General features: G+C 39.2%; 2 protein-coding genes across 6 annotated transcripts in view; one reads left to right on the top strand and one right to left on the bottom strand.

Annotated features, from left to right (window-relative positions):
• The first annotated feature begins 10189 nt into the window (after positions 1 to 10189).
• On the top strand, positions 10190 to 16287 carry ALG11 (ALG11 alpha-1,2-mannosyltransferase). The gene is made up of 4 exons (XM_034432210.3): positions 10190 to 10312; positions 12274 to 12507; positions 13889 to 14817; positions 15999 to 16287. Exons 1-4 carry the CDS (start codon positions 10287 to 10289, stop codon positions 16268 to 16270), a joined length of 1461 nt encoding a protein of 486 aa, XP_034288101.1. The 5' UTR covers positions 10190 to 10286; the 3' UTR covers positions 16271 to 16287.
• Positions 16288 to 17199: 912 nt separating this feature from the next.
• The window catches only part of NEK5 (NIMA related kinase 5), a 33666-nt gene continuing 27178 nt past the window's right edge, over positions 17200 to 23687 (bottom strand). For 4 of the 5 annotated variants that reach the window (XM_034432213.3, XM_034432212.3, XM_060689310.2 and 1 more), the window contains exons 22-23: positions 18575 to 18686; positions 17324 to 17693 (exon numbers count right to left, since the gene is read on the bottom strand). In XM_034432213.3, the coding sequence (XP_034288104.2) occupies positions 17474 to 17693; positions 18575 to 18686 (332 nt within the window). In that variant the 3' untranslated portion in view covers positions 17324 to 17473. Of the gene's footprint in view, positions 17694 to 18574; positions 18687 to 23687 lie in introns of all 5 variants that reach the window. The other variant, XM_060689309.2, reaches the window with a different exon arrangement.

Here is a 23687-nt window from a genome sequence, read left to right as displayed (position 1 = left end):
AGTCCCAAAGGTGCTTTTTCAAGAGGCAACTGAACTTTCTGGTTTTTCTTTGAAGATGTTTCGCTTCTCATCCAAGAAGCTTCTTCAGCCCATCCTTCCTAGTGTCCCTAACTCCCCAAACCCCCAAAACTTTAACCTTATACTGTCTACTGTTGACCTCACCCCATTCCTAAGAGTTCTGTAAGGGGCATATATAAGCGCAACAACGTACCTACCGTCCCTGTCCTACTGTGTCCATTTATTCATATCCATTTCCTGTATTCATAATCATGTTTATTCTTATATCCATTATCTTATACATGTTTGACAAATAAATAAAAAAAATAATAAAAAAAATAAATCTTAGTTTCTTCTCAGAAAAGGATTTGCATGAGATCATCCTCAGGTCGAATGAAGAAGACCTTCCCCTGGTTTTGATGTCTCCCCTCTAATTCATATCTCAGTTTAAAGGAAGGGTTTTTCCACATAATCACAGAAAATGTTCTTACAAACTGTAGCATGAAAACAGGTAGCCTGATCTTGGAGGAGCAAATACGCCCCCTTTTCAGAATCTTTTGAATCCTCTCACAACAAAAGCTTCTTAAAAGGCACTAAACAAAAGGAATGTAATTCGAACTTCAGTCTCTAAAATAAAACTGAAGAAAGGGAAAAGATGTAGATCAGATGTGCTTATGTATTAAAGCAGCTTATTCTCTAAAAACAGGATGCCTCTTCCCTACGAGTGAAATGGGTTAGGCTGAGAGAGAGTGACTGGCCCAAGTCAACCATGCCTAAGGTAGGAGTAGAACTCATGCTCTCTTGATTTCTAGCCTAGTGCCTTAGATCAAACTGGCTGCTAATCTTATTTCAATAGGAGAAGGAATCATCTTATTTTAGATTAAAGTATTACTTATTTGTTGGTTTAGAGAAATGATGGTTCTTATTGCCTAAGCAGTGAGAAAATAATTTCAACAGATGCATCCCTTGGAGTTGTCCATTCTTCTGGAAAGAACCACAATGCTTGTTAGAACACAGTAACCGGTGTTTACATGTCACTCTAAGCTAAGCTTCATACATTAATGCATAAATCATGGATTTCACTATGATTCTCTCAGTTTTAAGACAAGATTGTAAAATATGTAACCCTTCATATTTTGTGTCTTGTACTCATAACTCCCACCTGGTAAAAGCATTGAGAATGAATACTGTAATCCAAAACACTTAGATCATCTGTTTTCTTACCACCGTTTGGACTTGATAATGTTGGATTACAACCTCTATCAGTCCCCATCACATGATCAAAAACCAAGAAAAAAATTACAGTTTAGCAACATATAGAGAACACATGCCTTTTGTATACTATTGTATTGTATTCGGGGGTGAAATCTAAAATTTTTTGCTACCGGTTCTGTGGGCATGGCTTAATTAGTGGGCGTGGCTTGGTGATAAGGTGACTGGGAGGGCGTGGCTTGTTGGTCAGGTGGGCGTGGCCAAGTCAATGTCACTTCTTTGCCCTTTTTTAATCTACAAAACACAACACAACACAACTGGCTCACCCACAATATAAAAGCAGCTGTGCTAGACCCAAAATGGCCCCTGCAACAAGCAGGAACCTCACACAGCCACAAAAAGCCCAAAAAACCAACTTTCACACTTTACACACACACACAAAACACAACACAACACAACTGGCTCACCCACAATGTAAAAGCAGCTGTGCTAGACCCAAAATGGCCCCTGCAATAAGCAGGAATCTCACACAGCCACAAAAAGCCCAAAAAACCAACTTTCACACTTTACACACACAAAATTCCACATACAGCTTTGTGAGATCTTGTGTGATTGTATAGTTAGAGTGAAACACTACAGAAACACACTAAATCTCAGAAAGCTGCACAAATATTATTTTATTTTTATTTATTTTTATTTTTATATAAAAGCAGCTAAATTTAAAACTTCCTAAACTTTAAATGGCTAGGTCTAAAAAAAGAACAACTAAAAAAAAAACCAATTAACTATTTTTTTAAAGCTCCCAAAGGGGAAAAAAACTTACCCAATTGAACAGGGGTCTCCAACTTTGGCAACTTTAAGACTTGTAGACTTCAACTCCCAGAATTCCTCAGCCAGCTTTGCTTTGCTGGCTGAGGAATTCTGGGAGTTGAAGTCCACAACTCCCTGCCTGCTTGATTGCAGGCCGGGAGATTCAGTTGCTTGCTGATGCAATCGATTACAGGGATTACATCAAGGCGTTGCGACCAGCAGCTAAAGAAAGCAAGATGAGGGGGGGAAGGGGAGGGATTTTTGCTACCGATTAGCAGGCAGAGCCATTTAAAAGAAAAAAAGTTTTTTTTTCTTTTACATGGCTCTAGCGATCCAAGCTGAGTTGCCTGATTAGCAGGCAACTCAGCTGGGATCCTCAGAGCTTGGCTGGTCAGAGCCATTTAAAAGAAAAAAAAGGCTCTGATGATCGCGCGGCTCAGCTGGGCATGGGGGGCGGGGGCAGGGATTTTTGCTACCGGTTCTCCGAACTGCCCGCCGCCATCGCTACCTACTCGCCCGAGCTGGTCCGAACCGGGAGCATTTCACCCTTGATTGTATTGTATATTGTATATATTGTAAACTGTATTTTTAGCCCAGATGCATATTCAAAAGTTCACTGTTTTATATTCTAACTTGTCCAGGAAAAGAACTAAAATATAACATAATTGTCTGGAGAATGAGGACAAAGCAATGGGCAAGAATTAAAATCATATAAATCTAAGATTATGTCTACAAATTTAGGACAATGCACATCAAAGAATGCTGAATCCAACAGGCCTACATAAAGGATTTATATACTCCTTCAGAGGAATGAAACATTCTACAGTACATACACATGAATCCAAATTGATACTTGATAGCTATCACAAAATGTTGATGTGCCTGTGATTTTAAAACAGGGAGCGAATTGAGGATTGGCCAATACAACAGAATGAGTATAGTTCACAAAATTCTAGCATCATTGAAGAACAATATTAGGTTCATATTTTATATTAATTACCAATATAAATATTTCTGCCTTAGTAGCTTTTGAGGGACATATCTATTTTGATTGTAAATCATAGTACATGGATTATTATATTTTATTAAGCAACAGTACTTTATTAATTAATCATTATTAAACCACTGTTAACTTATTCTCATACAATTATATTCTTTTATTCTAATCTTCTAGAGGAAAGGACAACTGTTCAAGAAACTTTTCTTCACTCCTTTTTTTTTCTAGAATTACAAGAAACCATGGATATTAAAACAAAAAAGTTTGTTTTTTTAAAGGAAATAGTACAATGCACTTATAAAATATAAATGGAAATTACTAAAATCATAAAATATCAATTTCTGTGGCTTCATATTACTCTTTCTTTAGAAGTACAAGAACAGATTTAGTCTTCAAATAATTTTCTACTTTGCAACAATCCTGAAATGTCCCTATTTCTTTTAACCAAGTATTGCAATTTGATCCTGAACAGGTTTATTCTGGCTAAACTCAATGATATGTATTGCCAAAAACCTATACAGAATTACGTCATCAACCAATTATAGATGACACAGCTTATTCAGTGAAACACACACATTCAATGTGTGGTACAAGAAATCTGACTATCAATATTGCTACTTACTGTGTATGTCTCTAATTTAAAATGTCTTCTGTTCAAAATATTTGAATGCATTCTGGAAGCTAAGCATTCCACCATTGTTAGTACTGCTACAATGCATACCATGAGAAAAGCAAAAGCAGTCAGGAATTAAAAGCCACATGCTGATCATATGAAGGGACTTGTGCTTTATTAATCTAATTTGGAATTTAACAAGTTTATTGCAGGAAATTGCCTGCATATGTTTTATCCAGTAATTGTTTTGAAATATCTGAAAGATTGGAAAAGGGATTTTTAATTATTATTTGCAGATGTCCCTTTTCCTGAAAACTTGAATAAACCTTATTTATTTTTCACACTTAACTGTCCATATCCCTCAAATGATAATTATTTCTTTTTAAATTATAACATAAAATAATTCAGCTAAAAGATAAACTACACAATGTTACATAAAATGCTAAATCAAGATATAAACTAATGGATGAAAGGATAGAGAAACTTATCACAAATACAAACGACCCTTCAGTTTTCAGAAGTCCAGGAAAATAAACTGAAACTGATAGTGATCCTATTCAGATTCAGAAAATAAAAAAGTAAACATTACAGGTGTCAAAACATGAATTCTGAGCCTCAGTCTATGACAGCTTTGTTAAGTCTGTGATGGCTAAAATTAGGAGATTAGTAGCATCTTTTCTGAGTATCAAAAGGAAAGGCAGGTTGGTTACACGGATGCAGACTACAGGTAGTCCTTGACTTAAAACAGTTCATTTAGTGACTGTTCAAGGTTACAACAGCACTGAAAGAAGTGACACTTATGACTGCTGTGGCATCCCCATGGTCACATGATCAAAATTCAGATGCTTGGCAACTAGCTCATATTTATGATGGTTGCAGTGTCCCGGGGTCATGCGATCACCTTGTGTGAACTACTGACAAGTCAATGGGGAAGCCAGATTCATTTAACAACCGTGTTACTAATTTAACTGCAGTGATTCATTTAACAACTGGCAAGAAAAGTCATAAAATGGGACAACATTCACTTAACTGTCTCACTTACCAACAGAAATTTTGGGTTTAATTGTGGTTATAAATCAAGGGCTACCTGTACTTGTAATTACAGGTTACAAGTAATTATTAATTACCAATTGCAATTCGTTAAAAACCCATTGTGTTTGATGAGGCTTTCTGGGATTTCCTCAAAATCTTTGCTGTACAGGGTTTCTCACCCAACAGTGCTGTTGAACGCCCACTTTTCCAAAACTTTGATCTTGAGGTCTGTTATGGGGTGATCACAGAAACTGAAACACACTGATGTTACTTTGTCCTTGTTTTGTGTTTTGATGTGTCCATTAATTCTTTTGCACAAAGATTGACCCATTTGTTCGACATAGAATCCAGAGGAGCAATGCTGGCTGATGATGGCGTATATCACCATAGAGAAATGGGGGGGGGGAACCTCTTTGAACTTTTACACCTGTTTGTGCCAGCTTTTGGTTTCATAAGTTGTCCTTTGTCTATGGCCCTTTCATTTTTTAAAATCAAAGGCTTCTTGTGCAGAGAGGCAGCCACATGTTGTACATTTAAAGCAACAGCATTTCCTGAATTTAAATGAAAGATCGATCATTTTCCTTGGGACTACAATTCATTCAAGGGAAAAATATAGTGAATTATGATTTGTTGAATTCTGGGATAATTACTACTGCTACTAAAAGCTCTGCAGTAGCCAAGAATCAGCACAAACATATACTGTATACTAATAAACAGGGAGGATTTTCATGTTAAAGTCCAGTTTTTATGCCTTCAGATGGAAATCAAAGAGATGACTGAAAGTGTAACAAATTATAATGAATTCACTTTATAGGAACTCACAATTGCAACTTTAAAACTTGTCTTTCTTATATCAAGAAGAGCACTATAAATAAATGGAATGATAAACGTGTTATAATTTTTTCTTTATTATGAACATCACTAGTCTATTCCCTAGTTTCTTAGTTGCTCCCAATTACCAAAACTGCCCAACAAAGCAAAAAATATTTGTTTAGTTAAGTCACTCAAATAAAAGGATGTTGACTTGTTCCTTCTCTTATCAGCCAAGTGATAAAACCAAAATTACTTCTTGGTAACAAGAGTTAGCTTGTAACAGAGGCAATAAACCAAAACTGCTTGTTTGGATTGATTTATACATCTATTCACTATATTACACTATAAAAATGCACTCCATATATATAGAGGAGAACATATTTGAGAGGAGGTGCAAATCTGAAGCAAACAGACTACAGTAGTTTATCCTTCTGTGCTTCACTCAGTAATGTCCTTTAATGCTTGGCAAATGAGAGAAACTAATCTTGACATGAGACCTATTAAATAAAACCTCATTAAAAATTGATCCTAGCTTAGGATATATAAGATTGCAATTCATCTGATGGCTATATGAAGGAAACTTTTAAGAAAGAGCACAAGTGACCTTCTCTTTGAAGTGTCCTCTTTAGCAACCTTTTCTCTTCAATTACATTGCAGCAACTGCTTTGTGAAGTTCTGCTCCATTACAATGTCACTAGCTGATGATTGGTGTGCCTGCAGCATTATAATTTATAACATGGTTTGTTCAGTTTTGTCTGAGTACTTTCTGTAAATTCAACTGTGGTTTATAAACCTCATCCATAGCTTAGCATCACTTATGAACCTAGCCACAGTGACCTTTTGAACAGTACGCATAGAGCAAATCATGGATGTGTAAAGCTAGTCATTCAATCTTTCTATGAAATGTCAGGTATTATTTCTCACAGCCTCTCAGAATTTTATGTTTGCCCTATTACCGTGAAACTGAATATGGCAGAGTTTGACTATTACCTGTTAGTGCGGGTAAAATTTAGCAAGACTGCTTGCAAAAGTAAAGCGTTTAAGTGCATTAAAATCAATTTAAGAGATTGGAGACAAGAAGCTGACATAGGAAAATATATACTAAAAAAAAAACACTGGTGACCTCTGTGAAAAATTAAACCATTGTTCTGTAAATAAGGATAGTTTTCTAGACCTCTGGATGGACACAATTTCTGTCCATATTATTTGCTCACACAGTGTTTGTTATAAGATTTAACTCTTTACAACAAACTAGTCCTTTGAGTAAATGAGATGTATGTTTCTCCCTTCCTGGAGAAACACTAATAACTAAGAGAAATAACCTTCAGTATAAGAACTCTGTCTTGATTATTTTGAAGTAATGGCAACAACAGTTCACCCTCCATTTATTTACCCTCTCCCAATATTTTTTTAAAAAATGCCACTTTTGCCCAAATAATCTCATTTTTACCATAGCCTGTACTGAAGTCTGCAGTAATAACTTATACAGCCTGAATGACTTAGGGCCGTTTGATGGAAGGAACTGTGTCTTCCTTTTATGATCATAGACAAATGATCCTAGATTTGCAGGTAAAAATATTGCTCTCAAAAGCAAGCAAGGAAGGCCTTCTGCACTGCTCCCAAGCTATTGGGCACAATCTCTCCAATTCTGCATTACTGAATTACTTTTTTGTTCAGCATCGAAACAACTATAAAAATGGGTCTCTTTTTCCAGGCTCTTAATTGTTGACTGGCTTTAATATTAGTTGTATTTAAACACCCAAATTATTTTCAATAATCCTGAATGCTCACTGAGCAAAAAGGTAAACATAAATTACTACATATCTTAAAGGAAAGAAATTTTTAACTTTCCTACAAGAATAATCTAACTGCTCTATCTGGAAAATCCATTCTGACTCTAGAAGAAATGAATTACAAATGCTGTCATCTTGATTGGCCATTTTGAAAATCTAGTATTACTCTGAAGCTAATCTGTAAGCATTTAGTTTAGGCCTACCTTTACATTATAGGACAGTGGTTCTCAACCTGTGGGTCGGGACCCCTTTGGGGGTCGAATGACCCTTTCACAGGGGTCGCCTAAGACCATCCGAAAACACATATTTTCAATGGTCAATGGAATAATTTTATGGTTGGGGGTCACCACAACATGAGGAACTGTATTAAAGGGTCGCGGCATTAGGATGGTTGAGACCCACTGTTATAGGAGGAAGAACAAATTGCAAAGAAATGCCTTATACTGTATTCTAAATCATTCAACAAACTGAAGCTAAGATAACTGTAGCTGGAAAAAAGTATCCTAATAAATGGAAGCATCTCTTTTTCATAACAATACAATTTTTAAAAATGTTCATGCATTGAAAAATAATTGGAAGTCCTTTGTTTTATATAAAATATAAAATGAAAGACAAGTAGAGGTTAAAATTCTAGCCAAGAAAACGATTAAAATTAGGAGAGTCCAAAAGGAATTGTTGCACTCGGTTTTTCCTCTTAGGGAAAAAAAAAACCCAGGTTATTCTTACCCCTATGTTTGCATGACTATAGATTCCCAGAAAGTCTTTGTCTTTGTTAAATCTTGCTGTCTACTTTGAGATTTCAAAGTGCTTGAAAGAGTTGTCTATGGAGATGCTCAGTCATCCAGGTCATGGCTGTCTCAAAGGTGTGTGTGTGAGGTGGGGGTGTTTCCCAAAAGGCAACTAGACTATGTCTTTTCTTGAGGAAGAAATGTTTTTTTCCTTGAAGAAGACAACATTTTGCTTTTCATCCAAGAAGCCTCATCTATTCTGGATGAGAAGTGAAACATCTTAAAAGAAAAAGATTCTTCCTCAAGAAAAAATATAGTCATTACCTTTTGGAAAAAAACACTTCTGAGATCCTTGAAGCAGGCATTTCTCAAACCTGTTGAAAAAGCCATGCATTGGACAATCCTATAAATAAATATTTTTGGTCTATTTTTAATTTATGTATTATTCTATAGGTAAACAAAATGGTGGAAGAAAATTCCTCTGATGGCAAAGCTATGACTGAAAATGAAAATTGGATAGGCAAAATCATATTCCGAAATTACTGAGTAGCGTATTCTTTTTTTGCACACTAAGGTTACATATTAAATCAGCAAACAGCATCTTTGAATATTGTGTTTCTTTCACTTGTGATTTTAAAAAACATTTTATCTTGACTTCCCTTTTTAACAGCAAAACCTAATATATTCCATAAAATGTGAATGTTTTTCCCCCCTCTTTGTCTGTCCTAGTCACCCAATTTTCCGGCAAGCATATTTTCATACTTATTGATATTCATAATCATTGGCACACCTGAAGAAGTGTTTTTGTAATAACCAGAGCATAAATTACAAATGGCATAAAATTTTAAAAATCAAAATTGCACATGGTGGAAATAATCATATTGAGAATTATGATACACTTTTCATATCAATTTTTCCATAATATGCCTGGATTTTGAAGAAACAGAAAACATAATTTCCTTTAAACAATATTTTAAAAAATAATTATTTCAAAATCAGCCTGTGGAGACTTTAGACAAAATTAGTGCGATTCTTCTCTGCAATAATGAAATACTCTTTAGCAATGTTAATAGTACCACAAATTATATTTTCACCATATTCTCATCTAAAGTCACGTCAAGTTCCTTAGTGTGTGGGAAAAAAAATCAACTGAAATAATTACTAACTATATCATAACTACAAATAATTAATTAAAATAACATTACAGAAAACTCACCAATGTAAGTTTAATGCATTGCAAGTTTTAAGAGAGTATACTTTAGAAAAGCATCAAAGAGCAACACCTTGTGGACTTCAATAGACATGAATTCATTTTGTAGCTCCTATAAGCCTATATAAAACCAGTGGGGTGTTTATAAAATAATACTCCAGTTTTAACTATAGTTTAGCTGCATGATTATAATCGATCAATAAAACTATATTTGCTAATAACATTTTAAGAAAACTATCTGCAAGTGGAAATTTGAATTCATTCGTATTAAACAGATTTCCTTTTTAAATTGTTAGGGGTTTTTTCCCCCCTCCAAGCGGCTGTAAGAATTTAAGATTGTTTTACAGATTAATATGATTTACCCAGACATTAGCTGCTCTTTTTTCATGCCTCACTGAAAATTTCTTCAGGAGCCGCTTCCCACCTCCAAATTTTAGCTTGGTTTATCTCTGGCTACTTTTTGGGACTCCCATAGGGTATTTTGTAGGAGGAGAGAGACGGGGCAGTTTACGGTAGTCAAAATTTAGGGATCTGATAACAGCTTTCCTGACTAACACGTCTTGTTCAAAGACATAAGCTTCGTAGGCTGCAATTCACTTTATCAGCTGCATTAAAGTGGGTGTTTTGACAACCTATGACAACCTCCACCGACAGCAATCTTCCTTGTCATAGAAACGGCAAGAGACTTTTGGCTATTAGGAAAGGATCGCAGGTCTTTGAACAAAGAAGAGGCGGACACTGTAAATCTGAAATCGTTATGGGAAACAGGTACGTCTACATGTTTTCGTCCCTCCGCATGAAACGCTATCAACGATCATTGACAGTCCAGGAGTAGGGAAACTATGGCCCTTTTATGATTCGGAGACTTCAAGTCCCAGAATTCCTGAACCAGCATGGCCGGCTCAGGAATTCTGGGAGTTGAAGTCCACGAGTCGTAAAGGGGCCATAGTTCCTCCGCCTCTGGTTTGCAACCACGTCAACATCCACAATCCGTATATGGGAAGGGAGTAGTCGTTTCAGGGCTAGAGCGTCCGGGCGGACCAACGACTTCCGAGGCCGGAAGGGCACGATCCTTCCCAAAATGCCGGTTTTCAAGCAGCTTTTCAGGTGAGACCTTTAAAAGTGATATTGTGACATTTTTAAAAGAGAAACAGATGCATCACGGTATAACATTTCCTAGATTCCTTTCCTATCATCGAATGCAAGGCCTGGCAACCTGAAGCGGAATAGGTAGCGTCTTCATCGTAAAGCGGAAACTGCAGGAAAATTTCGCACGGTTTACTTATTTTCTCAGCCGTAAATGTCTGTGTACAGTAACTGTTGTAGTTCGTTTTTCATTTTTCTTCTAAAAGCTAAAAATTAGAGTGAAAGAGACCTAAGCTAAAACGTGTATCTGCTGCTCAAAAAAAAAAGGAGGGCAAAATGGCATGCCAACACAATCCTCAATTTACGACCACGAGCCCTAAATTTCTGTTGTTAACCGAGACATTTGTCAAGTGAGTTTTGTCCCATTTCACGACCTTTCTTGCCTCCGTTGTTAAGTGAAACACTGCAGTAACCCAGTTGTTAAGTGAATCTGACTTCCCCATTAACTTTGGTTGTCTAAATGTTGCAACAGGGGATCACATGTAAATATGATGCCAAGCATCTGAATTTTGATCACATGATCATGGGGAATGCTGTAAAGGTCGTAAGTATGAAAAACAATCGTAAGTCATTTTTTTCAGTGCTGTTGTAACTTCAAACGGTCACTAAATGAACTATTGTAAGACAAGGACTACCTATATGTTCCGTCCTCCTTTTTTATTCTTCAACTGTATGCGTTTGTCAGATCAGCCTTCTTGCCCCTTTTTCATTCAAATGCCTAGGATTTTACTGGGATGCTCCTACCATTGAGAACAGAATATCTTGATTCAAGAATCAGTAGCAGTCACGCTGAAAGAACTGCATTGTTAGTCTATCTGTCTTGAATAGGCCATTTATGATTGTAAGGGTTGCTGCAGCGCAGATACCCTTATTAGCAAATGCTTTGAAATTGAATCCTTTCCTGTTGTTAACCCAAACGAGCAGATTGATTATTTATTTTGGTGTTGTGGTGAAAGTGCTGGGCCAGAAAACCAAGAGGCTGGGAGTTCTAGGCCAGCTGGGTGACCCTGGGTCAATCACTGTCTGGCAGCCCAGCCCAGCCCACTTCAGAGAATATTGTGGGGAAAATAGGAACTGGGAGTATTAGGTATGTTCATTGCCTTGAGACAGGGATGAAATCCAGCAGGTTCTGACAGGTCCTGGAGAACCGGTAGCGGAAATTTTGAGCAGTTCGGAGAACTGGCAAATACCACCTCTGGCTGGCCCCAGAGTGGGGTGGGAATGGAGATTTTGCAATATCCTTCCCCCAAGAATGGGGAGAGAATGGGGATTTTGCAGTATCCTTCCCCAAGCCATGCCCACCAAGCCACACCCACAGAACCGGTAGTAAAAATATTTGGATTTCACCACTGCCTTGAGATAACAATCCATCTGGCTTGATGCTATTTAAATATACACAGACATGCAAAGCCCCTTCTCTGTCACAGAACTACATTGCTGAGTACATATAAAAGCTGTACAGGAAGCCCTTACATAGATACAGTAATACAGTAGATGGTTTCTTGATAAAAATGTATTATTCAGTATGGCTGAACCTACAAGATCTGTGGATATGTACTGGTTTTGAAAGCTGGCTAAAGTAGATTTGCTTCTGATATTACTTCTCCCCACCTCTGCAGTAGAATACCCCTTTATGGTAACTGGCGAGATAACAAACACATTCCCTAATAGGGGATCAAAGAAATTGACTTTTTGTTTCTACCTTATTTGTAAAATTTAAGTTCTGCTCTGTGGATGATGATCTTGCACTTTGGCCCTCATAGCTGATTTACTTAAACAGATGACAGCATTGATGTATGTTATTATTAAGAACACAAAGATTTCAAGCATTGTTTATCTTTTCTAAGTTTCTGAATAGTTTCCAGAGTTCAGTATGGTGTCTGGAGGCTATATTTCAACTTCCCATCTTCTTTTTTTTCCAGGTTGCTCTCTTCATTGATTATACCTGCCTTGGTATTAAGTGGAGGTTTATTTCTCTGTCTGTTGCTTCTACTCTGTGCTTTACGATTCTGGCTTCAACGACAGAAAGATTTGGAAATGCCTCCAGGAAATGATGGGAAAAAGCCACTTGTAGTTGCATTTTTCCATCCATATTGTAATGCTGGTGGTGGTGGAGAGAGAGTGCTATGGTGTGCTTTGAGAGCTTTACAGAAAAAGTAAGTAAACACATTTTTCATGCTTAAATATATGAATTACTGTATCTTCTGTATCTTGAGCCTATCTTCTGGAGTATTGGCTATTCCTGCCAGCTTGGTGCAATCTGCAAATTTGATGAGTTCCCCTTCTAGCCCCTCATCTAACTCATTGATGAAGATATTGAATAGTAGGTCAGTTTTGAGCCAAATGTATATAATTAACTAGACAACTCATACCCTTCCTGTTGGGTCATTGTTTGTGACTTCTGATTTCCCCATTGACTTTCTGGTGGAAATCTGGCAGAGAGCATTGGAAACCCTCTCCCCTCCAGGCAGCTAAGTGGCTACTGGTGGGTGGGAGAGGGAGCGAGGGATTGTGAGCTGCTTGGGAAACTGTCACAGAACATTGAAAATGAAGATTATGTGACTGCAACAGCCATGAAGTAGCAGCACTTGAAGCAGCCCAAACTTCCACAAATTTCATTCCCTTGAGAGTCATAGATCCCAGATTTTGGACACAATCTGTAAGTTAGCCCATTTGAGGTACCTTGGTTCAAAAATGGTTGCCCTGTTGCTGTCCCAGCCCAACACTAGGTTCATCGCTTCATGTGCCGAGGCCCAAAACTGAATACACTGAAGTAGAGATTGAAAACAAAAGTTTATTTTTAGTGACAATGGGAAATCTCCCTCAAAGCTGTTGTACCCCATTGATGTCTCATGGTGGCTTTTATACAGTAATTTCCACTATTTCACCCAGTTAAAGGTCATGGCAGTGAGTGTTTTAGTAGTATATGAATTCTCATGTGGGACCATTCTCAGATAACAGTGAATACATTTAAGGAAAAAACCCTCAGTACACCATGCTTAGGTTTACATTGTCCCAAACCTAATTTAGAATTGATTTAAATATCAATTTAAATATATGGAATATAATTTAGAACATACACACACAAAAAAACATGTCTGTCTGTTTACCTACCTACATTTGTGAGATGGGCCTTGTAAAATCTTGTGTGATACCCTAAGTGGATTGGAGCTGATAATAGCATTTTTTTTTAAAGAAACCAACTATAGTACTCTGCTATGAGCATAGTGTGACAGTATAATTAATCATCTTTCCTCATTTAAAAGATTTGTAAATAAAAAAGAATAACAATCTGCAAGGGGTTCTTGCAGATGGGAGCTACTTAGATTAACTACTCATAAATTCATTCATGTGGTCCCTTCATTTGTTAATATTTTTGAGGATTTTCTGCAAAGCCTGATAGTGAAAGATTTGGGAGTAATTTTTAAATATCCAGGTATTATATAGCATTAAGCCATGGATTTAAAATTGGCTGAAAAGAGAACAAAATGTTGTCTGTATCTGAAATATTTTAATAGGAAAAAAATTTATTTCCAGGTACAAGAATGCCTCCTACGTTGTCTACACAGGTGATACTGGTGCTACAGCTGAGAATATTCTCGATGGTGCATACAGGCGATTCAACATCAGACTGAAACACCCTGTGAAGTTTGTGTTCTTAAAAAGGCGCAACTTAGTAGAAGCTTCCCAGTATCCGTATTTCACTCTGTTAGGTCAGAGCATAGGATCCGTGTTTCTTGGCTGGGAAGCTCTTAGAAAGTGTATCCCTGATATTTACATTGACTCCATGGGTTATGCATTCACACTTCCTCTTTTTAAATATCTGGGAGGTTGCCGAATAGGATGTTACGTTCACTATCCTACAATCAGTACTGATATGCTTTCTGTGGTCAGGAATCAGCATGCACGATTTAATAATGCAGCCATTATCACAAAAAATCCCCTCTTAAGTAAAATGAAACTTGTATATTATTACTTTTTTGCTTCCATATATGGGCTAGTTGGTTCTTGCAGTGACACTGTCATGGTTAATTCTACATGGACTCTCAATCACATCCTTTCCCTCTGGAGGTGTACAGACCGCACAAGCATTGTGTATCCACCTTGTGATGTACAGACTTTCCTGGATATTCCACTACAAGAAGAAAACAGGATTATACAACCAACAGTTGTTTCTATAAGCCAGTTCAGGCCGGAGAAGGACCACTCCCTGCAGATTAGAGCCTTTGCTAAATTGTTGGCAAAAACTAAAGGACAGCCACTATTGCCAAAGCTTATTTTGATTGGGGGCTGTCGTAACCTAGATGATGAACAGCGTGTAAGTGAACTTAAGAAGCTCTGTGAAGAGTTAGGCATTGAAGAACATGTGGAATTCAAAGTTAATATTCCATTCAAAGAACTAAAGAGGCATCTGGCTGATGCAACTATTGGACTTCACACCATGTGGAATGAACATTTTGGAATTGGTAGGTATTTTTGTGTATGTCTATAAACTGCGTCTTAGAAAATTTGGGTCCATAAAATAGATTGTATAACGAAGATTTAGTTTGCATTTTCAGATCAAAAAGTGACATTCTGTCCTCAATACTACATCAAATTTGCATGGCAATTTACTATACTGGCCTGACCTAAAATGGTATATAAACTGCCACTAATACTTGCTATTAATAAGCAGTTATTTATTCTCATCAAGATTTTATGTGATTATCTCAGGTTTTCTCTGTTCATTCATAGTCCTAAAAAGTAACAGATGCTACTTGTTATGATTTGCATGTCATAAACATTATATATGATTAATTTTAATTTGTTTAATATTTTTGACATTCATGGCCAAATTGTCAACTGTTAAATACGGAAACTGAATACTTAGGAATTTTAAATAAAGACATAAAGATCAACAAGCAAGAGGCAATCTCCCCAGAAACCCATACCAGTGAAATGTTTGATAGGAGAGATATACTAGTATGCTGCAACACATTAAACATTTCTCTGAAATTTATTTATTTCATAGTATCTATAGCCTGCCCCAATTGTGCAGACTGAGCAGTAACCAACATTAAATCAATATTAACACAAATTTCATATAAGAGTACATCCAGTACATTTGAACTCAGAAGCTTATTAGCAACCAATGATATGACCTCAAAATCAGTGTTACTCTGCTCTTATCAGACACTACATTCTGTATCTCCTGTTGCTTCTGTGTTGTCTTCAAAGGTAGCCCGGTATAGAGTGCAGGACTTAATGTTGCTAAGGTATTGTTCTTCAGATAGGGCTGAAAATATTGCAGCAGCCAAAGCTGGTTAAAAGTCTCTCCTTACTGTTGAAGCAAGAGCTGCCAGTCAAGGAGACCATGTTTTTAAATTTCCTCTTAAATAATTTACTTGGATTTTGTGACTGCAGGATCAGGACTGGAATCTTAGGAGAAACACAGAAATGAACTCCGATGACTACTTTTTGGAGAGCATTCTTTATCTAGTTTCAAATTTTCATTGGTGCACGTGCTACTTTAAAATCAGAAAAGATAAAGAGTCTAAATTGTGCCTTTTCTTTTGTGTGCAAAGTTGCAATAGACAATGGCATTCTTGGTGGAGAAAGAATGGAAGAACTACAGTATTAACAGCAATCTGTTCTATGTCTGTTATAGGAATTGTTGAATGTATGGCAGCTGGCACAATTATTCTGGCTCACAATTCTGGAGGCCCAAAATTAGATATTGTGGTACCCTATGAAAGGAATATTACTGGATATCTAGCAGAAGATGAAGATGGCTATGCAAACTCTATGGCTGATATCTTTTCATTGTCTCCTGCAAAAAGGTTGCAGATCAGACAAAGTGCTCGTGAATCTGTGAAGAGGTTTGCTGATGAAGAATTTGAGGAAACATTCCTATTATCTGTACAGCAGCTATTTAAATAAAATATTTTGCTGATAAATATATGACATTCTTGAGTTATTATGGCACTACAAATATTCTACATTTCTATTTATAGTGCAATAAAGATTTTACTTTTTAAATACTAAAGATACCCTGATAGAGCATGTTTGACAGATTTTTTATTTTATAATGTCAGTATTTAAGGTCCCACTTCCAAAAATTATCACAAAATATCCAGCATTCAATAGTGATTATCTAATTCTTGTCATAATAGCATTGGCAAATATTTTAATGATTTAATTGTATTAGGGCTTAAATCTATTTCATCATTTTAATTCTTTCCATAATCTGTTCTTTAGTTAACTAAAATCTATATAATTCAGGGGTATCAAACAGGTGAGATGTCGTCACGTGACATATTGCGACTTTTTTCCCCTTCACTAAAATGGAGGTAGGCATAGCCAGCCCATGCCGCATCTGGCCTGTGTGTCGCAGGTTTGACACCCTTGATATAATTAATCCAAGATTGAATGCCTAAAACCTTCTATTACCAAGTCAAAATAATGTTTATTGAAAAATGTCTGTCATCTGAAACATTCAAATTATACATTATCTAAAGTTTGTCAGATAGTATATATAATGAACATGATTTCAGAAAAATCAATTTTTATATGTGTGTGTGTGTGTGTGTGTGTTTTCTGAGGTTTTCGCGGGTGTTTGTATGTAGGACTTTGGTTATTCAGGTTTTCTCCCGCGTAAAATTGGAAGTGTCTTGGCGAAGTTTCAACGAAGTCTCATTCGTCATCTTCAGGCTGGTGTTTTCGGCTTCGTGCTCACGAAGCCGAAAACACCAGCTTGAAGATGATGAATGAGACGATGTTTTAGTCCAGTCCAGATCCAGGTTTACCATTTCATTGAGGATTAGATCTAGATTAAGATCTGTCTTCATCCAAAAAATGAAACATGGTGATGAGTAGTGAAGCTCTATATTTATTGGTGTTATAAATTTGGTTTTTGAGGTACATCCTTGAAAGTATCTCTACGTTGACTGTTTATTAATGGCAAAGAGGTATACGCAACCCAAGACAGAAGAATTCCAGCTCTACAGATTTTTACTTTGGAATATTAGGCAACTGTGTAAAATTTACAACGAAAGGATAAAGCACCCACTTTCTAAACTCAGGTCTTAACATACATACAATTGGTTATTATTAATTCTTAAGTATTTATTATCCAAGAATGTGTTAACTGATTGCACTTTGTTTTTCTCCAGTCAAGTAATTATTATCTTCCAAGCTGTCATTAGATTTGCTAAGTTTGCTATTGGCTATAGATTGTTTTTGTTGTTCTGTGTTTGCTGATTCAATTGGACTTTTTGAAATCTCCTCCTCTAGAGATGTAACCACATTTTCCAAAGATTCAACTAGCTCATCTCTCAGTTCATCTTCAGATTCTTCAAAGTTTCTGTACAAGAACAAACAATAGCGTTATGTTTTTACTAAATTACCAAAACGCTATGTTTACAAATAGGGTAACACTTCTGAGCATTAGAAGTAGCAGTGGTGATATGTACATAACACCTATATAACAGGCTTGGTTGAATGCAGAATCTGAATCAGGATTATGATTTGGGCAGAACTGTCAAAATGATATTTATAGAAAGACATGTTTTTATAGTTCCATTAAATAAACAGTATCACGTCTCTATAGCAATCTCCATATTATTGGTATAGTATATATTTGAATCCATTGTAAATAGAAAACTAGAGTGATACAGTGTCATCATGAGGGCCTTTGGTTACACAAATTCACAGCTCCACACAATTCCAGTCAGCTAATAAACTCAACATGGGGCATGTAAGCTCCTTGTTATCTCAGTAGAGTTTATTACATACGTGAATTATCTATGTGCAGTGTAATATTTTATAAGCCCATTCATACAGTTAACTTCGAATGCTACAATTGGGAATTGATCAGATAACTGCAAAATTTAACTCATCACAACAATTTTGCTCATCTTATAATGACTCATATTGATTCAACCAATTTATATATTATCAGTTAAACTTATGTTAAAACATGAGTTCAGTTATGTGTGGGCTGATGAACTTCCTCCATTACTTTTTAGAATATGCAGAGCAAACTTGTTTATGATTGGCAATATTTTAATTTATTGTTTTATTTCAATGCGTGTATTTGATGTGGTTGTCATTCTCAGCTTTGTATACTTGTACATATATTAAAATATAAACTATTATTAATTTAAAAAGAGTGCTGAAGAAAAAATTGTATGAACCAGCTTTTCAAAAGGCCAAGTTACACATCCAGCAGTTGTAATGACTTACGTATCATCATCATCAGATCTTGGATGAAGTTTATTTTCATCTGGGTTAGCAGCCAAATTAATTTCTGGAGCATCTTTAATAGATTCTGGAATCTGGTGATTTATTGTTTCTTCTGAAAGAATAGTATTTTCATTTCATGGTGATTTCATGTACAAAGTTTCATGTACCGTTTCATGAAATGTACCAAGATAGCTTGAAGTAATACCAAAATATATTGTATTAAAAATAAAAGTTCTATAGATGGAGGATGAAGGACTGCTTTCATATTCATAAGTCTATACTAATTTTACATAAATGTATTTCTTACTTGATCTGATTCTTGCATTGCACTAAAGTATTATGTACTTAAATCTGATTTGTTGAATATTCCACAACCGACTAAACAATAAATCATGGCTTATATGATTTACAAGCTACAGTGGCAGGGCTCACACAATAGACTTAAGTCAAAGCCAAACATTAAGGCTTAAATTGACAAGTGAATCCAATTTATGTGTAAGTTGGCAGTTTTATCTTTAATGTTGAATGTAATATTTCCATTGCTGACCTGTCAGGACTGACTGTGCTCAGTCTTAATTAAAACTTGTTTTTTCTAAGCAAAAGGTCTTGTTTTTAACTCTTGGGAAAATATATGGACTCAAAATATTCATATTTGAGTTAATGTTTCAACATCTCTCCAAGCTGTATTTAGTAAGCTATTAGAATTGTTTGTCAACATAATATACACATTAGCTTGTTTTCTGTCACTTACTATCTCCAAAAATTTGTGAAAGTGATTGTATTGTTCTCCCATAAGGCTGCAGAGTGGGTCAGGAGTGGGATGATCCATCTGGTCTGGCCAATCAGTGAGTCGAATTGCTTCGGCCACGCCTCCTTGGGCCTCCATTGCTCCCAGTTTATTCGACTCACTGGTTCTGACCAGACCTTTTTTTCTGAGTCTCTCACTCCTGACTATTGAGATCGTGAATATTTCTGTGAGCCTGCTGGCCACTTCAGTTGCGGCTGGAAACGCCACTACCGCTTCTCCATTGCTGCTGCCGTCTCAACGCTCACCATCGGAGAGACGTTTTGCCTTCAGCAGCATTTCCAGGCGAGCAAGCCATCTCAGCTTTGGCTGGAAGCGCCGACGCCACGTTTTGCGGCCGCTGCCGCCTCAGCGCCCATCAGCTGTGAGGTGCGAGCGGCTAAAAGGCAATTTGAAAGCGGAGCAGCGCGATCTCTCCGCATTCTCCGCCGCCACCCTTTCATCGCTCAGAGGAGAAGCGGGGCTGCTTTTCAGCCCCTTTGGATCGCCGCTGCTCGAGAGGGGATCGTTCTTGATCTCCCACAGCTGTCACCGCAGCCGCTTTACCAGCATCACCTACTCACCGTTCCTCGGCTGAGGGGCGAGAGCGGAGGTAGGGAGACCTCTTTTATTACACAGAAGGAGGAATCAACCCTCTCCCATCGCGGCTATCACACTGCTGAGGTTTCAACTGTTCAAAAGGTATTTGGCTTCATATAAAGGGGCTGGCGGCCATTTTGATTTAACTAGTGGCAGAAATTGGGTACTTCAACTGAAATCTGCCTAGTAACACCTTCCGGTGGCCATTTTGTTTGGCCATAATTACCTCACTGTTTGTGATCATTTTACTGAACTGAAGACAGCTTTCCATTACTTGTCACTGTCAGTTGCAGCGGCCATTTTGACAAGCCAGACTTTCCTCATAGCTGGTGGCCATTTTAATGTTAGTTAAAGAGAACAAGTTTTTACTCTAACTTCAAGCCTCATGTTCTGACATGGGCTTATTTTAATTGTAATTTTATTAATACCTCTCATTGTTTCCATTTTGTACAGGACTTCAACTCTGTATTACATTGTACATTGTCATGGCAGAACAGTCGGCTACCAAAACTGACCTGGGTCGCAAGGCGATGTCCAACTCAGGGTCTGTTAAAAAGCCCCATCAGCGAAGTTCTGATCAGGCAGTCCAGGCCGACAAACCCAGGCCTTCTCTCAGTACTGACCTTGATCAAGACCCTAAAGACTCTGTGGATTTAACTAGGGCCCTGTCTCCGGAGAGGCACTCCACAGCCTCTTCCTGCTCTCCACCAAGACTTAAATAAAATTATTGCAGCCACTCAATTCGCAGCCGATGCCACCCTCAATGCAGCCAAGTTCGCCTCTCGAGCCATGGCATCATCGGTCACATCGCGACACCTCTTGTGGCTGCGACAATGGCCCGCGGACCTTAAAACCAAATGGCGCCTGGCATCTACCCCTTATTCGGGGTCGAAACTTTTTGGGGAGCCCCTTGAGCCTTTACTAGTCGAGGATAGGGACAAGAAGAAGGTGTTGCCTTCTATCACCAGAAGGGCTGATCACCAGGCAACTCCCTACTACCGTAGACAGCCGGCTCGCAATTTTTCTCAGGAGGGTTCCAGCCACAGGCCATATTATCAAGGATCCGGCCGCCCTCAGGATAGGGGTTCCTTTCGGGACAAACCTAAATTCTTTGGTCCGCCCAAGAGGTCCTTTCGCGGGACTGGCGGACGCCAGTTCCGCCGCCAAAAATGACTCCTCAGTCAGCACCCATTGGCGGCAGACTGAGTCTTTTCATAGACAGGTGGGTCTGCAGCACGACCGATCAATGGGTTCTTCACACAATAGAATTTGGCCTCCCGCTAGAGTTCCTCTCCCGCCCCCCGAGTCATTTCGTACCATGCCCGGTCTCCAACTCCTTCCGCAAGGGTCGTCTCATGGAGCTTGCCATTCAACACCTACTAGAAATCAGGGCGGTGGAGGATGTTCCCCATGACCAGCGGAATCGGGGGTTCTACTCCATCCTTTTTGTGGTACCGAAACACTCTGGGGGTTGGAGAGCGATTCTGAATCTAAAATCGCTGAACAAACACCTAGTGTACCGGAAATTCAAAATGAGTACACTGAAATCCATTCTAGAAGGCATACGGCCCGGAGACTTCCTAGCCTCCATCGATCTCTCCGAGGCCTATCTACACATTCCCATATTGCCCGCCCACTGGCAGTCAGATTCAGCTATGAGGGGCGTCACCTCCAATACCGTGCCCTTCCCTTTGGACTGGCATTGGCCCCGCGCAGCTTCACCAAAATCCTAGCGGCCCTGGTAGCCTATCTACGATCCGTCCCAGTGAGAATACAGGCCTACCTGGACGATATTTTGGTCCAGGCTCCCACCCTGCAGAAGGCCCAGTCAGACCTGCACCTAACGTTACAGGTACTACGGGATCACAGGTTTCTGGTCAACGTGTCCAAAAGTCATTTGGACCCCAGACCCGTCTCACACACCTAGGGGCAGTCATAGATACCAGGGCGGGACAGGTCTTCCTCTCTCCCGAGAGGAAGGACAGCCTCAGACTGCTCATACGACAACTTCTCCGACAACCGACCGTGACCAAACTCGATCTCTCTCGCCTACTGGGGAAACTAGCGTCCTGCATAGACATAGTACCTTGGGCTCGACTAGATGCCCGCAGCCTTCAATGGCTATTACTCCCGCACCAATGAACTATGACCGCCGCCTCTTGAGCCAAGCTCAGAGTTCCACTGTCGGTTCGCCGGTCATTGCATTGGTGGCTGTCCCCGGCCCTGGACAAAGGGTGCATTTTCTTTGACGTCCAACCTCTTCTAATGACAACAGACGCGAGTCTGTCCAGCTGGGGCACTCATCTGGACACCCAAGTCGCACAGGGCCAATGGTCTCCCACGGAAGCTCGGTCCAGCATCAATCTGCTGGAACTACGGGTGATTCGCCTGGCCCTATTGGCCTTCCAACCATCGATCGAAAGTCGCCATCTGCTAGTCCTTACCAACAATGTGATGGCGAAAGCCCACGTAAATCGCCAGGGCGGGACCAAATCCAAAACCCTGATGCAAGAGGCTCTAATCGTGGGGCGGTGGGCGGAGGCCCATCTTCTATCTCTTCGGGCCGATCACATTGCGGGGAAGGACAATCTCCAGGTAGACTTCCTGAGCCGAACAACGGTGGACGCATCAGAGTGGCGTCTTTGTCCCGATCTTTTTTGGGCCATTTGTCTTCGCTTCGGACTTCCTCAGGTAGACCTATTCGCCGCCCCAGAGAACGCTCAGATTCCACGCTACTTCACCCGCTATCCAACTCCGGGAGAGGAGAACACGAATGCGCTCCGCTGCCCCTGGCCTCGGGAACTTCTTTATGCATTTCCCCCTCTGCCACTAATTCCACGGGTGATACGCAAGATCATTGCAGAGGGAGCAGACATCATCCTCGTCGCCCCTTACTGAGAAGGCCTTGGTTCTCGGACCTCGTAGCACTGTCATCAGCTCACCATTGGCGGCTCCCTCCAGAGAGAGTGTCCCTCAGCCAGGGGGAAGTCAAACATCTGGAGCCCCAATGGCTCAACCTAACCGCCTGGCTCTTGAGGGGCTCCTCTTGAAGGAGGCACATTACTCGGAGAATGTCATCCATATTATGCAGGCAGACAGAAAGGAGTCCACCATCAGACTCTACAACATAACGTGGAAGGTATTTATTTCTTGGTGCTCGGCGTGCGGAATTAATCCCTTGTCAGCTTCTGTTCCGCAGGTACTGGAGTTCCTCCATGATGGATACCGCAAGGGGCTGGCGCATAACACCCTGAAGCGCCATGTTGCAGCTCTCGCCAGTGTTGCCACCCAGGGACGGCATAACCTTGTCTCAGCATTCTTCCGTTCAAAGGTTTTTGTGTGGTGTCCGAAACCTTTGCCCTCCCATAGTACACCGATACCCCACATGGGACTTACCACAAGTATTAACAGCACTTACTGAACCTCCTTTCGAACCTCTCCGAACTTCCAGCCTGAGGTTCCTTACCTTGAAAGTAGCCTTCCTGGTGGCCATAACCTTGGCCCGCCGAATCTCAGAGTTAGCGGCCCTTTCCATCAGACCAGACTTGTGTATTATGCATCCAGATTGAGTAATCCTTCGTTTGGATCCGGCCTTCGTACCAAAAATTAACTCTCGATTCCATCGTGAGCAGGAGGTTATCCTTCCAAATTTCTGTCCCAATCCTACCCATCGATTAGAACGCAAATGGCACACACTCGACGTCCGCAGAGCTATTAAAATCTACGTCT

This window comes from Pantherophis guttatus, chromosome 1 (assembly GCF_059756535.1).
Source record: "Pantherophis guttatus breed Tessera chromosome 1, ASM5975653v1, whole genome shotgun sequence".
NCBI lineage: Eukaryota > Metazoa > Chordata > Lepidosauria > Squamata > Colubridae > Pantherophis > Pantherophis guttatus.
The sequence above is the reverse complement of the archived record's forward strand: the minus strand, read 5'-3'. Positions and strand labels throughout refer to the sequence as shown.

What these genes read in the sequence shown, in the direction of transcription:
- ALG11 (XM_034432210.3), top strand. Translation starts at nt 10,287, where the DNA reads ATGCCGGTTTTCAAGCAGCTTTTCAG. An exon ending in GTTTTCAAGCAGCTTTTCAG is followed by an intron (nt 10,313 to 12,273) that starts GTGAGACCTTTA and finishes TTTTTTTTCCAG; the next exon opens with GTTGCTCTCTTCATTGATTA. An exon ending in TTGAGAGCTTTACAGAAAAA is followed by an intron (nt 12,508 to 13,888) that starts GTAAGTAAACAC and finishes ATTTATTTCCAG; the next exon opens with GTACAAGAATGCCTCCTACG.